The sequence below is a fragment of the Prorops nasuta genome, unplaced genomic scaffold (assembly GCF_024137725.1).
Source record: "Prorops nasuta isolate Cenicafe-Biocafe unplaced genomic scaffold, Cenicafe_Pnas_1.2 PNAS00006, whole genome shotgun sequence".
Lineage (NCBI taxonomy): Eukaryota > Metazoa > Arthropoda > Insecta > Hymenoptera > Bethylidae > Prorops > Prorops nasuta.
In genome coordinates this window covers 8,542,276-8,560,560 of record NW_027116803.1, presented here as the reverse complement: position 1 = coordinate 8,560,560, position 18,285 = coordinate 8,542,276, and the positions used below count along the sequence as shown (strand labels likewise).

Here is an 18,285-nt window from a genome sequence, read left to right as displayed (position 1 = left end):
GGTGTAACAATTAGCTTTGTAACAGGTTATTAATTAATATACCCTTTAAAAACCTTATGAAATTCCACAAAAAACAAGCTTCGCTTGTAAAAAAAGGCGGCAAGCACATAAATCGTCTAGCATAATTAATATATTAAAATAAAATATTTCAATTAAAAAAAATAATGAAATCCAAATGTTAAACAAGTATATATTTTACCTTGGTAAAAGTTAAAATTTGGAAAAAAAATAGTAACAAAAAAGTAATTTTCGGCGCCCGTAATGTTCATGTGTAAGTTGCTATCTTGCAATAAAAGCGTTGCTTCTCGTAAGTTAAAAGTATGGCTATTTAATACGATTACATACAACGGGCCCCCGGTAAGTAACTTTTTTGTGTTACTATTTTTTCCAAAATGTTACTTATTACTACGATGAAAATATATACTTGCCTAACGTTTGGATTTCACTACTTTTTTTAATTAGAATATTTTATTTTACTTTATTATATATACGCTTGATGATTTATGTACTTGCCACCATTTTACAAGCAAAGCTTGTTTTCTGTAGGATTTCATAACGTTTTTTAAGAATATAGTAACTAAAAGAAAATATTATTATTTTAAATACTCTGCAATATAAGGAAGGTTTTCAATTTTCCAATCATTCCAAATAGCAACACTTATCTAATCAAAGCATTAACTTAATAACGTTGTCTCAATAAAAACGGGATTTCGCATAGAAAAATGATATTTGGTGACTCTTTTGCATGTCATTTCTTCTTTTTTCAAACATTTCACGCAATGATGTTGTATTTGTTAGTTTTAGGTCTCTGAATATGGAGCGATAGTAAAATTTATTCTTTGACTTGTTCCAACCTTTATTTCCCGTGTTAATATTTTTTAAAATAACGATTTGCAATAAAAATTCATAATAGCCATATCTTGAAAAATTTTCCTTCTTTGCCTCGGTATCTCCGGCCCTTCTCGTGTTGACATTTCTGAATATGATAAGATTATGTAAACATTTTTTTTGAATTTTTTGTAACATGCGTTTCATGGTTTAATGCTGTTAAAAAACATTGATTTATGATGACAAATCTTTTTATTCCTGTATCTTCTAGATTCTCAAGCTCTACTTTTAACTTAAAAACTAATCATTTCGAAGTAAGAGTAAGAGGAAGAGTAAGAGTAAGAGTAAGAGAGAAAAAAAGATAGAGAATCTAGAAGATACAGGAATAAAAAGATTTGTCATCATAAATCAATGATTTTTAATAGCATTAACCCATGAAACGCATGTTACAAAAAATTCCAAAAAATGTTTACATAATCTTATCATATTCAGAAATGTCAACACGAGAAGGGGCGGAGATACCGAGGCAAAGAGAGAGAAATTTGTCAAAATACGGCTATTATGAAGTTTTATTACAAATCGTTATTTTAAAAAATATTAACACGGGAAATAAAGGTTGTAACAAGTCAAAGAATAAATTTCACTATGGCTCCATATTCAGAGACCCTTAAACTAACAAAAACTACATCATTGCGTGCAATGTTTGAAAAATGAAGAAATGACAAGCAAAAGAGTCACCAAATATCATTTTTCTATGCGAAATCCCGTTTTTAAATTCAAACCTTCGGTGGCACGGGTTTTTACTACTTAATCGGCTAGACTCTTGCAAACCTCATTTTTATTGGATTCTACACTTAGTTAGATATAGTTAACAAAAAAAAAAAATATAATGCCTTTTTAACGGACACCCTAGTGTGTGTGTGCACACATATCAATCGACAATCGATCTGTTGCAGTGGCAATGATAAATGCATATGAAATAAGTAACAAATTTATTATAAGAATCCAGATCAGTATACAATCTGATAAACCAAAAAATAATTTTATTAAGCACATATACTTCCATACAGACGCCATACTAACGAACGAATAACTTTTCAAAAAATGAACGGTTGCAACCAGCGTTGCCAAACCTCACACACATTGAATCGCCATCCCTCTTTAGCCTTATGCTTTGTACCTTAGAAAGTCCAAAAGGCTAAACTAAATAAATACGAATATATTTGTTGTGTATACCGTGGTATATGTTTCTTTATTCTTTTTCTTCTTTTTAGGAAATAAAGGTAACGTACTATTTATTCGAATGTACAAAAAGGAAGAGGCAAAGATTGGCAGATCTTCACTCGACGCTAACTTGAGAATATTACTGAACGGAAATCAGCCAATCAGAGCTAGCTAGTCAGTTCTACCAACATACGGTATTTTAACGCCTCTGACGGCAATTGTTGAAACTACTTTGCTAGTCGCTAAATCTCGTCACAACTCGCACCATCTGCCATCCTAAAATATCATTAACTATAACACGATCAATAATTCTTAAGTAGCCAAATTCAGAGTGAAGCATACTCAAAAGAAAAAAATGGAAAAATATTAAGTTTTTCGTCAAAATTCGGTCTTACGGCTCCTATATCTTTGGAATGCATGGGCTGATTTTCATGGTTGATGGCTCATTTGAAAGGTCTTTGAATACACAAAACATTTAAACTTAAATGAAACTTCTAAATGAATAATGTGACGAAAGAAATTGATATGAAAATTAAGTGACCCAAACTTGCTGTATATACTAGTATAGTGTCTCGACTGTCAGCCCAATGTACTTGCCGTCGAGCCACTACCGTGTCTGCTGATATGTATTGGAATATGTCATGTTACCAATATTAAAAGTTATTTACTCTACGGAATAAATGACTACCATTCATTATTACAGGATAATTCGAGTATACATACATCTTTCAAAACAAGAGATTGGTTCAACAAGCATCCACAATTTTTTTTAGTCGATTGACCTTCAAAATCATTGAAACTTAAATTTCATAGAAACTATCAGGGGCATCCTTACGAAACGATGAAACTAGAGGCTGGAAGATCCAAAAAAGCACTGAGAAATCATGCGATGAGAGTTTGGAAAAAACTCAGAGGAAAACCTAAAATTTGTGAAAATTTGGCCTATTCTGTCCCCTTCAGATTAAAAAAGGGCAAAGAAAATAATAGAAATGCTATATAGTTTTGATGATAAATGAATGATAATTTTTTATGATAAACTTACATTTCTTAATATTAAAATTGATTTTTTTTTAGATATACTTGTAAGTCTTCAGTTCGAAGTTTCATGGACTAACTACGACTGTAATGAATAGATTACACTGAATTTTGGAAAATTCAAGAGTTTTTGCCCATTATCTTTATAACTTGATGTTTCATTGGAGATGTGCAATAAATAATACAAATTTAATATTTATTCTGCTTTAATAACACGTCTTTATGAATGCTTCCTGTAACAAAAATGTTTATAAACACTTCAACAAAGAAAAATATCTTAATCAGTCCTTTTGTGGATTGGAATACTCATGTGATAACTATCCTTCTTACTGTTATACATTAGATTCTTTACTTCAGCTGCTTCACACTGTTGATTAAATAAATTGATTAAATTCGTTTACAAATGAAAGACTAATTTATAGTTAAACAAAATATTTTCAGACTTAAAATAAATTTATATTTTTGAACAATATAGGTTTCAATAACTATTATTTATTAATCAATTCTATTCTGCTACAAGCAACTCCTAACACCTCATATTCTACCTTATTTGACATTTACTATTTCATGAACTAAAGTCGAGTTGATTATATGCTTGAAACCAGCGATCTCGTCAATCCCAATTTCCAGTCCGATTAACGCTATCGAAAGCTTTGGATTTAAATTAGGAATATAGCGAATTATTTTCTGTCAGTTGGATACACTCCACCCTAATCCAAATCCACAATCCGTCTGGCAATCGTAAACACCATTGTGTCAAATGAAATGTGTTCCAATAAAAATACAAGTCGACTAAAGATGACACTCGTAGAGAGCAGAATTGGACCATTTGTTTTAATTTGCAGTATGACAAACTTCTAATTAATTTCAGATGTTGACATAACTTCATTCTTATAGGACAAGCAGTCTAGTACTTTCTTTTCTGGATTTAAATATTTTAAATAGGAGGTTAATGAATAATTTGTATATGTAAATTACGAATAATCAATATTTAATTTTTAATTTGGTAATCTTTATTACTTGACAGTTCATGAATGATTATTCAATTAAAATAAAGATTAGCATATATTTTCACGTACTCTCACTCCACTTTTATTTTATAGAGTATTGGATATTCAAAATAGTCAGCTGCCTTTACCACAGTTTTCTTTAGTAACTTTACTACTGTTTGGTGGCGCCAATATATTCATTATTTGAACTAAAGCGTTCCAATTAACATTAATACTCTGTGTTTTCATGTGTTCCCCAGTGTAACTTTGTGTCACATAGTTGAAAACGGCCATTCTGTTAAGGAACGTTTAGGAAAATTAGTCGGATTGTCAATTCGAGAATAACCATTGCAGGCGTATAACTTACATGTAAATGCAGTTAAAAAATTACTTAGATGAATCTAATTACCACTTTCTGTAGAATGCATACAGATTTGAATTGATTTCAAATGTACGGTCTCATTACAATTATTTCCAATCCGATTGCATTATACGGACATTGATAATCCGACTCATTCAGGGAAGTTTTTAGTTGCAATTGCAAGTGAGTTGTACCCCTATAAAGGTTAATATCGAATTAATAATCTGATTAATTTTTGGAAATATCCAAGGATTTAGAGTCTGGATAGAAAACAAATCTGTAGAGATATACGTCTGAAAAAAAACGTCATAAAAATTGTGAAGTAAGTTATACAAAGGGGTAAGGCAAGAGACAGAAAAGCCGTAAGACGTAGAGAAGATAGAAATTCTATATTTTCTACTCTACGTCTTACGGCTTTACTGTCTTGCCTTACGTCTACGTTTTATAACTTATTTCATAGTTTTTATGACGTCATTTTCCAGATGTACATCTCTACAGAATTGTCCTTCATCCAAACCCATTACTCTCGGAACTACACTAGTCAAATATAATTTACTTATCATATGACTCACGTAGTAAAAATATGTGGCAACAGCGCTTGTGTATTCACGCCACACCATATATATATTAAATTCCAAAGAATACACTTATATGGATATACGTGTAAATACCTTATCCGTGAAGTAGGCACTTCTAGTTTATAGTTTCATTTAAAAAGGTTAAGCTCGGTTTATATAATAAAACATTCGTTAAATTTTTAATCAAATTAGTCGCCTTGAGGATATATGCATTGGAACTAAAAAAATTAGGTATAGTACAGTCAAAATTCGCGTAAAAGAGGGTAGTGTTTCGGCTTTTTAAATTACTTGTCATCGAGACACTACAGTGTCTCTTGATTACAAATTACAATGCTACAATTTCAAATTTAGAGTATCTGACAGCAATGATGCCGATCTGCAGACGGACGAGGCTCCTCACCATTCGTCCGCAGACTTACCAACACATAAAGAGAAGCTATGGTTTGCATGACAGCATGACTAGCAAACATAGACAGAAGTGGGATATCTCACGGATGCAAGCATCGATAAATGTGTTGGTGAGTTTGTGGACAGATGGTGGGGAGTTCGTCCGTCCGCAAATCGGCATCCCTGTGTGATAGTATATTTTGTTATTTACCTCATCTCTGTCGTCTACTTGAACTCTTTTGGATTCCAGAAAATTTTGTAAGCCAGCGAGATTATCATCTGTAATAAAGGCAGCTAACGACCGATAGCAAAGGGATGCCATCGAGTCGGTCCGATGAACAGTCTGTAAGCAAAATAATAAAATAAGATTATTAATAATGAATTAATATATCATAGAATAATGTTGGAATATATCTACAAAATGTTAATAACTAAGACTCAATTAATAAACTGAAGTTGTATTTCATTTTGGCAGGTTAATTATTTTTAATAATAATTAACAATGTATATGTGATTTTTATGATTCTATAGGGTACTCAGTGTTTCTGTTATCACGATTTTCCGAGTATTCCTGCAAATACTATAGAAATTACTTGGGTTGAAAAACTGCCAATTTCATTCCCTGCAAAAAAATTTTAAAATAAGAGAAATGCATTTGACCTTTAAGCTTTAAATGGAATCATATACAGAGTGTATCAGCACAATGATGCTTTTAAATTTAACCACATATTCTTGAGCATAAACTAAGTCGAACGTCCTATACTATAATGTCCGGAAAAGCATCATAGCTGAGATAAATTAATTTTAAACCGATAAATCAGGGTTTTGATTCAACGGAAAAATTACTTTAATTTCACTTTCGTTGACAGTTCCCCTCTAAAAAAAAACAAAAAAATGTTGCACTTCTCTGTCGATCCGTATCCCACTAAAAACAGACTTCGCCTGTAAAAAAAGGCGGCAAGTACATAAACCATCTAGCATAAATAATATAGTAAAATTGTACAATTAAAAAAAGTAGTGAAATCCAAATATTAGGCAAGTGTATTTTTTCACCTTACCAAAGTTAAATTTTTGAAAAAAAAAAGGAACAAGAAAGTTACTTGCCGGGCCCGTAATGTCCATGCACAGTGGGAAATTGAATCGTGTGTGAGATTCAGCTATAGCGTAGTACAGCAAATTTCATGTTAAAATACAGAGTGAAGTTAGCCGAACCAGAGACGATTCTATTTCTCACTGTGCATGGAAACTACGGGCCCGGCAAGTAACTTTTTTGTTCCTTTTTTTTTCAAAAATTTAACTTTTGCTAAGGTGAAAAAATACACTTTACTAATATTTGGATTTCACTACTATTTTTAATTGGATAATTTTACTATATTATTTATGCTAGATGGTTTATGTACTTGCCGCCTTTTTTTACAGGCGAAGTCTGATTTTTGTGGGATTTCATAATGTTTTGTAAGAGTATAATATTTAAAAAATTAAATAATTCTTTTAATTTTTCTACAGAATTTAAAGAAAATTTCCACACTCCTTATTTTTTGAAACAGCAGCGCTTAACCAATAAAATAATATATATTAATATTGAAAAAATATCACAATCAACACATTGCATTTGTTGATATTTGTAATGCATTCTGCATAAATGAACTTCATAATTAATGTCCCGGGTACTTGTTTAATGTTTTCAGTTTCACTATAATAGAAGTTTGATTAAACTTTTCATAATCAATATACATACTTTCAACATATAAAAATAATTAAGTAAAATGTATGTTTTAATTAATTTACATTTTCTGTTTATCAACATTTGACTTTTTACCACCATCTGACCTTGCTAGACTTCACTAGTTTCATCAACTACTTAAGTTGAAACAGGGGCAAGACTGGACAAGCAATTCGCAAAGCTTTGAATAAGCTGCAATCAAGCGTATATTCAAAGCTAACATTGTCGTTTTGCATACCACGTTTCTTTTTAGCACCAATTACTCTCACATTTATGCTGCTAATTCTTGACAAAGGTGACATAGGACATAAATTGGCGAGTCGTCCTTATAACATTTCCTGTGCCAGAGTCCTCAGATATTCGGTTCGCTAATTTCTATACACTGTTGAAACTGGTCGGATTTCTGGTGCTGCAAAATGGAGTGGAAACCATTAATTTTTGGACTGAGTTTCAATTGAGAATAAACGTGAATTTTTTCATCCATACCAATGACCAGTATACTGCCTTTGGCCTAGAATACTAGCATAGGTAACAGAGGAAAACAATCAACAGTTATTAACTCAATTTTACAGAATTTCATCCATCGAGTCTCATCCTTAAATTATGGCAGAGCAATGGATGACGTTTTTCTGGAAATTGGCTTATTCTTACTTTGCCAATCTTTCAATAATTTCATCTTTGCCTATTTCAAGTACCAGAATTGCAGGAGTGAAAAGCCCAATAATTGATTCAACTCCAATAGTCAGTATGTGTGCGAACCTTCTTCCTTGGTTTTCTAATTCAATTGTACCAAATGTATTTAAGTCAAAGCACAAGTATTACTATTTGCTATAATACACTTGCACAGTGACTGTAAAATACTAAATGATAACACTATGAGTAAGCCTGAAATCAAATTCATCATTTAACAATCTTAATCTTCAAAGAAAATAAATATTTGAAGGAACATGAAGCATCTCAGTTACTTACCAGTATTTAATGTTGCCCCATCTCCATTTCCTTTATTGCTTGGTGACCTAACTTCTGTAATATATGGTTGTCTTCGCATCTTTTGTAAACATCTATTATCGTATAATTAGCTTAAATCCAAACACTAGTCAACTTGTACTTTACATAGATGAAGGTTCATCGGAGTGCTTCATATTTTCCAAACAAGCATTACTATAAATTTGTCTGAAATATTTGTTTGCATAAATGATATAACCTATCGAACAATTGATATCCATATGAGTTTAAAAAGAGAAAAAGTTAAACATAAATTTTATTAAAGATTTCCACACCTGGAAGTCGAGCATATGGTTATTAAATACCTTAACAATTTCTTTCAATTAATATCCTCCTGATAATAACCGATACACATTAATGTTGAAAGTATGCTTCTCATTGGCACAGAGTTGTAAATATTAATCTTATTTAATCCAGTCAGCTCTATCCTCATCAATGAATATGAAAATGTTCTGTCTTAATTTAATCTGAAAAAGAAATACCACAAAGTACCACAAAGTATACTACATCCTGTATTGTAAAATATAATGTTATACTTATCTAATTCGCGAATCCTTCAGTCACTGTTAATTGAATTATTTATGATTGTAGAAATTAACAGATACAATATCGCAACACGACGAATAACCTCACTGCATTAAATAAAAATAGCCTCACATTACAATTTACACAGTTCAACATAGTCGCCTTATTGACAGTTAACAACCATATATAGTTTGGTCGTTGAGTATATTATGTTGGAAGCGTTGTGAAAATGACGTCACTTTCTTTAGCGGCCAACCTCAGCCCGGGACATACATTTTGGCTGGAATAAGAGATGAGGAAGGAGAAAAATGTTATTTCGGCATATATATAGATAACAGAGTATAATATTTCTGGATTGCGTTAACCGATTTTCATGTTCGTGGGCTCAAATGAAAGGGTTTTCAAAACCATTTTAAGTAAAGCGTCACTTAAATCATGACAATTGACCATTCATAGAATTAAATTGGTTTGCAAATTGGAACGGCTAAACTTGCTGTATAAGTTACACGGTAGTGCTCGGCGGTATAGACATGTCATTATCTACTTTTATATGTACTTGCCGTCGAGACACTACCTTGTCTCTTGATTGTCGTACACGCATGTATACACACACACGCAACTACGCCCATTATTAATATTACCTCCTAATGTTTTACATTCCTGATTCTGGTGCCGATGAAATTCATTTTCTGCCTGTTTTTAAAAGAATCCTCGACAGCATCCATTTACATAGTTGAAAAGTCTAAAAAATAATACAGCGTTATTTGTAGATTAATTTTCAAGACGTTTTATCTTTGCGGTGACACGACATATGAACTGTTCTAAGGTAGTCAAGAAATAAGTATTATATTAAAAAAGCTATTATAAGAAATTTTATTTTTTCTGTTTTTAAAAATCTTACTGTTTTATCAGATAGAGCAGTTTGCTGTGTACATCATTGGAAGATCAAAATGACTTGGAAATAAATTTTCAAGTAGGGCCATAGTCTTCTCTGGAAATTTCAATCTAAGTGGAGAGTTTGAGGGATCCCTTTAAGAATAAATAAGCCTTTTTTCATTTTCTGAAGGGACAAGCCAAAAAATTAAGAATAATTTTTTGTTAATGCTGTAGATTATTATACATAGTCTTTGCACGCTCTTAGACACGAAAAGATTTCAAAGATAAATTAGTAAATGCTTATGCTTTTCTCTTCACTTTATTACGATTTGCTAGGAGAATTGTAAAATATTTAATTTTGGTGACCATATCAACTTTTAGTCACTATAAACTAGAATCTGACCTAGCAATTGGAAAAAGTTTATTGGCAAGTCCATTTAGGCAGACACTATGCAAAAAGTAATAGGCAAAAACTATGGGCAATCTACGGCATGAAAAAATATTATTTTTAATTTTGTGGCTTATCCCTTCATAAAATGAAAATATAGCTAATTTATTCTTAAAGGGATCCCTCAAATTCTCCACTTAGATTGAAATTTCTAGTGGACTATGGCCTTACTTGACAATCCATTTTCGAGTCATTTTGATCTTCCAATAATGTAGCAAACTGTTCTATCTCATAAAAGAGTGAGACTTCCAAACATAGAAAAAATACAATTTCTTATAATAGCTTTTATGATAAAATGCCTATGTTTTGACTATCTTAGAGCAGTTCATATGCTGCGCCACCGAAAAGATAAAGCGACTTGAAAATTAATCTACGAGTAACTCCGCATTATTCTCCAAACTTTTCAACTAAATGGGTGCTATCGAGGATTATTTTAAAAATAGGCAGAAAATGAATTTCATCAGCGCCAGGATCGGCAATGTAAAACATTAGGAGGTAATATTAATAATCGGCGTAGATGCGTTCGTGTGTGTATATGCGTGTACGATAATACGGATCGACAGAGAAGTACAAACTTCTTTTGCTTTTTGAAGGGGAACTGTCAACGAAAGTGAATTTAAAGTAATTTTTCCGTTAAATGAAAGCCCTGATTTATCGTTTTAAAATTGATTTATCTGAGCAATGATGCTTTTCCGGACCTTATAGTATAGGACTTTTCGACTTAGTTTAAGCTCAAGAATATGTGGTTAAAATTAAAAGCATCATTGCTGTTATACCCTTAAAGTTGCAGTTATCTTTAATAATAAAATATCAAGTATCCCCGAGTAGGATCTGCCGGACTTTACAAACGGCCCAAGACTCGGTCCAAGACTGGTTAGCCGAACTATAGAAAATGAATACTGGACCAACGTTCGGCCCAAAGTTGGGCTACCATAGCTTGGGAGATTCTCTGTGAACCAAAACTTGGTTAAATTTTGGTACGCCGATATTCGGCCGAAACTGTAATTCAACTTTAGCCCAATGCTTGCACTATACTGGCTATCCATATTTCGGCTAAGTCCTGGCACCCCAATATTCGCCCAGCATTGCTGGGCCAGTCTTGGATCAATGTTTTAATTAACTATAGTAGCCAATACTCGGTTGAGATCTAGCACTCTGTTACTTGTCCGGTGTTGCTGTTCAAACTTGACCCAATACTGGCTCGATATTGGGGGATTTTAACTCGACTAAAGCCTGGCACCCCAACATTGGCTCAGTATTGTGTGCCAGTCTTTGCCAAACAATTTATAATCATATTAGGTAATTTGCAGCAGTGGTATTATGCAGATCACAATATTGTAATATATTTATCTATTTATATATTGATATTTAACTGTGTTTAATAATTTAATCGATATTTATTTAATTTTAATTCTTTCAAACATATAGTACTTTACTAATACGGTTCGCAAATGATCGACTCTTGAATGTCCTTGATAGAAGAACTACAGGCTATCCGAATCTTTGTTTGTAGCAAAAGATACACAGTTCTGTACGTAATTCTCTCGGTTATATCGGTCGTAATGTGTTCATATAATCGTTTGAAAATATCTACAGTTTTATTTTGAAAATTGAGTTGACAGGTCCTGCAACCGTTAATCAATAAGCATGTCTTATTAGAGAGTGAAAAAACATCGTGAATTAAAAAGAAATGTAGGTGAAGGTAATGATAGAAACATTACAGCTGAAACGGATGATTCAACTCCAAGTACGAGTGCAGGTTTGTGTCCAGAACGCCGAGATTATTATAAAAATGATACCCAGTTCTTTCAAAGGAAAGAATTGGTAGAATGTGATATAAGCAAAAGTGAGAGTGAAAGTCATAGTATTGAAGATTCAACGCAAGAAACTTTTGAAACCCGTTTACGCGAATGGGCATTAAAACATTTATATACACTACGACTGAACGTAATTACTGATTTGCTGGTTTTATTAAGACGTGAAGGATTTGTATTACCGAAAACTGCTCAAGCTCTGTTAAAAACGACACATTGCAATCGATTAATGCCAATGCTCAGTAAGAAAAACAGTGAAGGTGAATATGTTTATTTAGGAATAAAAAATGGACTGGAAAAATCGATCAGCTCTGATATTTACACAGATCATGCAATATCAATTTTTGTACATATTGATGGAATGAAAATTTTTAATAACTCTAAGATTCAAATTTGGCCAATATCGGTAAAAATGTATCTTGCAAATTACGTAACAAAGCCATTTGTTGTAGCTCTTTATGGGGGAGATTCTAAGCCGCGGTCAGTGGAACTATATTTACAAGATTTTGTTCGTGAAGTAAATGACCTTACCGAAAATGGTGTAGTGATAGACAACAAAAAATATAGTTTCGAACTTTCTGGAATAATTGCGGATTCTCCAGCTCGCTCGTATATTAAACAATGCAAAGGAGCTGGTGTTTTTTACGCATGCGAACGATGTGAAACAAAAGGAGTAAACGTTGGATCTTATCCACATATTAAACGAATTTACCCGGAAATAACATGTAAACTACGTACAGAATTATCGTTTAAGGAGAAAAGTAATATTCAACATCATTATGATTCAGAATCACCTCTTTTACAGATTCAAAATTTCGATCCTGTGAAACAGGTGATACTTGATTCAATGCATCTCTTATATCAATGCGTAATGAAATCATTGTTATTAAAATGGACATGCGAGAAAAGCATAGCACGTATGAGACCAAGTGATGTTCGAAGATTGAAAGAGATAATGGATTCAGTTACTCCTAACGTTCCATGTGAATTTCAAAGAAAAGTATTTGATATAAATTATGTTTCACAGTGGAAAGCAACACAATTTCGATTTTTCTTGCTATATTGTGGGCCAATAGTTATGAAGAGTTTGTTACCTCCGAAATATTACCGACACTTTTTATTATTAGCTACAGCAAGCCGTATTCTGCATGATGCACAATTAATTCATTCAAAAACCTTTTATGCAAAAAAATTATTAACAAAATTCTATCAGCTGCTGCCGAATTTATATGGAAAAGAAACACAAGTATTGAGCATGCATAATCTGATTCACATAAGTAGTGATGTAGAATATTATCAAAAAACTTTGAGTGACATTTCTGCGTTTTGGGGTGAAAATTATATTTCAATATTTAAAAAATTGGTAAAATCACCTAAAAGACCTCTAACCCAAATTGTTAATAGACTAAAAGAGCTCGAGTCAACTAATAATTTAAAAATAATTAAAAACTGCAATCAAAAAGTTATTAAAATAAGCGATGAATTTATAATGTATAATGAAGAAGAATTTATGATTGTAAATTCTATTAAAATTAATAATACAACTCTTAAAGCTTCGCAAGGAGATAATATAGTGATACTAAAAAATAACAAAGTGTTTAACATTAATAAAATACTTTTAAAAAAATGTGCAAAGGCAACAATAACAAATACATATGTGGTTGGGTATTTAGAAATTAATAAAAATGATGTATTTAGTTTTCCTACAAACTCAAGCGACATAGGTATACATAAAATCAATAATTTTTCAAAAGATTTGAAGATTTATTCAGCATCTGAAATTGATAAAAAATGTATTCTACTTAATTTCAACAGCCTTAACTATGCCATAACCTTTTTACATATGTAGCAGAAATTTGAGCAGGTCTGTTTTAAATTTAGATAAACACCAAATTGAAAAACGGTTGCAAGGAGGAAGACATACTACTACTAATATGAAATAGTCGATCTGATTGGTCAGTTGGGTAACGTTTCGTTCACAATCAGCTAATCAGGTTGAAGATATTTAGTGGTAGTTACCAAACTGCAGTAAGTGACTTAGGTTTAACTGAATTCTAATTTTAATACCATACCCAACAAATTTGTTCAGTGTTAGCCCGTGTTTTTTACAAATACAATTGACATAAAATGTATGTAGAATGTTTTCGTATAAAAAGAGTTAAAATCATACAGTGTTATAACCTAGCTGCTTATTATAAACAGAAGCTTGCTTCAAAAATTCTTTAAAACAAGAAGCACCGTTAAACAGATTGAAAAAAAAGCTATGTTGACAGTGTTGATTTGTGTTAAATGTTGTGAATAAATTCTTCAAAAGCTGTGGTTTCATGTACCCAGTTCATAACAATTTTGCGTTAGAAAATCTTGTGCAAACAATTGAAAAGAAAAATGACGAGTTTATACGTGATAGTAAAATTCCTACAAGGAAAAACGAAAAAAGGTGAACACTTGATCGACTTAATACCACAAAAGTGGATGTGTAAAAACAATAGATCCTGTAAATACCCACCAAAGGAACAATATCATAAAATAGATAAATGGCTTCATGAACTTAAAGATCCTGATTTTAATTGGAACTCCTATGATGTGGCTATCGTCTCATCAGCAAGTAAGAAATTAAAAGATATTATAATACTGAATATTTTGTTAAAGCACTATTATCTCTGCCATTACAAATTATGTATAGAAATTATAAATCTTTTATATAAAAATTTTCTCTGGTGCAGATAGCATAGGCCAGGGAAAAAGACGACTTACACGTGCCAAATCTACAATAGATGTAGAAAGTACAGACTGCAATAATGGAAAAAAAGACGATTACTCACATACTCTACCAAAAATAAAATGCGATAAAATTCTATCAACAAAAATACCAATGTTTGGAGGTATGTATCTCATTATTGTTTTATAACATATATACGATTAATTATTTCTGTTATTAAATTACTTTATATTATATTATATTTCCAGGTAAAATTAAGTCTTTGGTTAAAAACAATTTAAGTCAGAGAAATTCTAAAATAATAAATTTGTCAAAGTCATCCGAAGAAAATTATACTGATGAAACTACAGATAATTCTAAATTATCTTTCAGTAACTCATTAGAGTTAACGCCAATTAAAGAAAAGCTACCCTCTGATAATAGTAATTATTACACATTCAATAACAGTGTTTAGTAAAATGTAATCGATTAGAAATAACCAATTTTAATCTAATGAGCAATTATACGATGACATATTTTATAGTTGTGAAGTTAATAATCGATTACATTTTAGTTTATTCTTATGATATTTAAGTATAATTCAATTTATTATTTCAGGACCTAATTGTGATAATCAAGAATATTTTGAGAAGCTTAACAAAAAGTTGGATGATTTAACATCTGAGCTACGCTCAGTAAAAAGAAGCATTTTATATGATTTAGATAATAAATTTCAAGAACTCAATGCTGCAATTATTTCAAACAAATCTAATAATTCTTTAAATATTACAATAGATGATATTAAGAGCAAATTGGAAAATGAAATACCTACCAAAACACATGAAGCTTTTTTGCAATTGGAAAATAAACTGCAGAATGAAGAACATAGGAACTTACTGGTATATATGTATATATGTTATTTATATGAATCCATGATTATTATTAGCTACATTTAATATGTATTAAATGCTTTTTCATTTTTCAGAAAAAGTACTTAAGAGTTCTATGTTTTGGAAAGCAATCGATAAAAAAATGTGTTGAGTATGTTCTGCCAAAATTGGTAAGCAAAGAAGTACAAGAGTGTTACAGTGCATTTGGTCGAAAAATAAAAGGTGCTGGAAAATTGAGATTTATAAGCACTTCTGTATATATTATTTTTAAAGGTATATTATAAAGTTTATAAATAGTAATTTTTATTGTGCAATGAGACTATTTGTTAAAGTAATATTTTTTAACAGAGGTGTTAGCAGAGCAGTTTTCGCATTTGCCAAATATTGAAAATCTGGAGTCAATAGTTAGTCGATGGTTATCAAATGTAGGTGACAGAGAAGGAGGTAGAAAAAGAAGAAAAATAGAACTTTAGATATTCAATAATTCAAGTTACTAGATTTAAGTTATTTTCTTTTGTTAAGAAAAGCATTCCATATGAATAGTGTAATGTTTATCTTTTATCTTCTATACAGATATATAAATTATATTTAGTTTGCTTAGCTAAAATTTTGACAAGTGCTAGGTTACAGTATTGGAATTTGAGAAGTATTTGAAGTAAATTGTATTTCAAATTGTACTTAGCATTCTATTCGAGAATATTGTAAAAGTTATTCGTCCGATAATTATAGCTGGCATTAAATTTGTTGTTTTGTTTATATATATTTACGTAACATTTTCTGTATATTCTAGTTTTATTAACCTTAATACAGTTTTAAATGTACGTTTATTGCTGTACACAGAGAGGAATAAAAATTTCAATATAAAATTAATTGTATATTTATTTGTATTAGCTATAAATTAACAAGATTATACAATATTGTATCTGACAAATACAATACATCAGCATCCACATTTTAGTATTTAAAAATAAATATAGGTGGCGTAGAGGATGAACATCTTTCTCGCTAACAGCCATGGTGTAAACTGTTCTTATATATAAATCGCAAACAATGTTGATACGAACAGCTACTCTCGAGACCTGTCTGAAGAAGGATCCAGGATATGGAGGTGTCATTACACACATTGCTTATAAATATATGTATATAATCTAAAATGTAATCTTTAGGATTTGTGTTTTCAGATGCGTCTAACATGTTTACCAATTATATCTTTATATGTTTGTAATTAGTTTAGCTCATATATGTTCATGTTGTAATTGCACTTTCATATTCTAAGGCATCTTTGTGTAAGTTTGAAGTTGTTTAAATGGTATCAAAGTATATTCATTTTTTTTTATTATTTTTAAAATTGGACCGATGTTAAATAATTAAAGAAGATCGTAGCTTGATAAATTATTCGTCGGGTCTGATAATTAGAAAGTGTCTTGGCCCAGAAATGGGAAGCTGAGGATTAATCAATGTTATATCCCGATTTTTCAGCTAAACTCCAATCCATACTGGCTGCCAAGATCGGATTAAGTTTGGTAGATTTGTAAAACAATATTGGCCCGATAATTAAAATTTGTATTGGCCCAAGCCTGGGAGACCGAGTCTTGACCACTGTTATCATCCGAACTTGCAACCGAACTCCAACCAATACTGGCTGCCAAGACTGGGCCAAGCTATATTCTTGGCAAGCCAACCTTGGCCCAATAGGTGGCCGATTGTAAAACCCTACTCGGGTCAGAGGCCTGATGCTAAATCTAAGAGTCATAGTTGGAATGAACTGTTAAAATTTCAACATGGAAAATGACGAGCGTCGCATAAAGTTTTATAAGCGATCACTCAACGATACCGCTAAAACACTTAAATATTAATAAAAACATTCAGGATGAAAAATAAAGAGACGAGCATCAGTATTGATGGCTAAATGTATGATATAAGCGTCACAGATTAGAAGTAAAAAAAAAAAATGCAAGAATTTATCTATTTATAAATCAATATCCCATTAACGTCCAGTATAGTCACAATTGTCACTAAAAACTTTAACATTATAAAACTTGTAAAAATATAAATAATTTGTGTGATATATAAAAATAGCTATTCTTATACATTGGAGTGTAATCTTTCAATGTCCGGCGTCTGTGTGTGTGTGAATTTGAATAATATCTTGTTTTCACCTTCATTTTTTTAGATATGAGTGAATAAAATGTGAATTTCCAAGTATTCTTTTTATTTAATTCAACTAATCAAGATCAAAAGCTTTTGAATGTATCCAGAAACGATGCAAATTGTGTAATTTATAGCTAAACTTAAAATTGATACTCCAACGAAGTTTATTTTGCACATACTAAATCCAATAAGGCGATCGCAAAGCTTAAACATTTTAGAAATACTGATATTTTTATAATATTTAATTCGAAACATTATTAGTAGATGAGCAATACTATCACTGTTGATTTAGATTTTTTCACAGAAAATACAGAAACATAGTGTAATGCACAATGTAAACTTAACACATTTCAAGCGGGGCGGGTATTAGTACCCGTTTCACGGACTGGTACTCATACCCAGTTACTCAATGAAATTAAACATATTTAAAATGAAATAAATAGAAAGCAATTATTTGGTATATAAGATAAGACTATATACTTTGTTGCCTACTTAAAAGTTTTAAATGAAAACTTTTTTTAAATACTTAAAACCTCTTTTGCCCGCTACACATCCTAGTCACGGCTGTTAGGCTACCCGCTCAAAATGTGTTAAAAAATAAAAAAAAGCAAATTTTTTATTTCTTTTGCTCCTTTATCTAGAAAAACGCAATAAAATTTTCAAATTTATAGGCCTTTAAATTAACTTCCTTGAGATATAAATTTTAGGTTTAGATATTGATTGCATGATTTGCATACTTTCTGCGTATATCAT

The 18,285-nt window shown here is 31.2% G+C and overlaps 1 protein-coding gene across 3 annotated transcripts in view; it reads right to left on the bottom strand.

Annotated features, from left to right (window-relative positions):
* Positions 1–18,285, bottom strand: part of Arms (Ankyrin repeat-rich membrane spanning) — a 295,457-nt gene that overhangs the window by 170,451 nt on the left and 106,721 nt on the right. For all 3 annotated transcript variants that reach the window (XM_066729126.1, XM_066729125.1, XM_066729124.1), the window contains one exon: positions 5,614–5,745. In XM_066729126.1, the coding sequence (XP_066585223.1) occupies positions 5,614–5,724 (111 nt within the window). In that variant the 5' untranslated portion in view covers positions 5,725–5,745. The remainder of the gene's footprint in view (positions 1–5,613; positions 5,746–18,285) is intronic.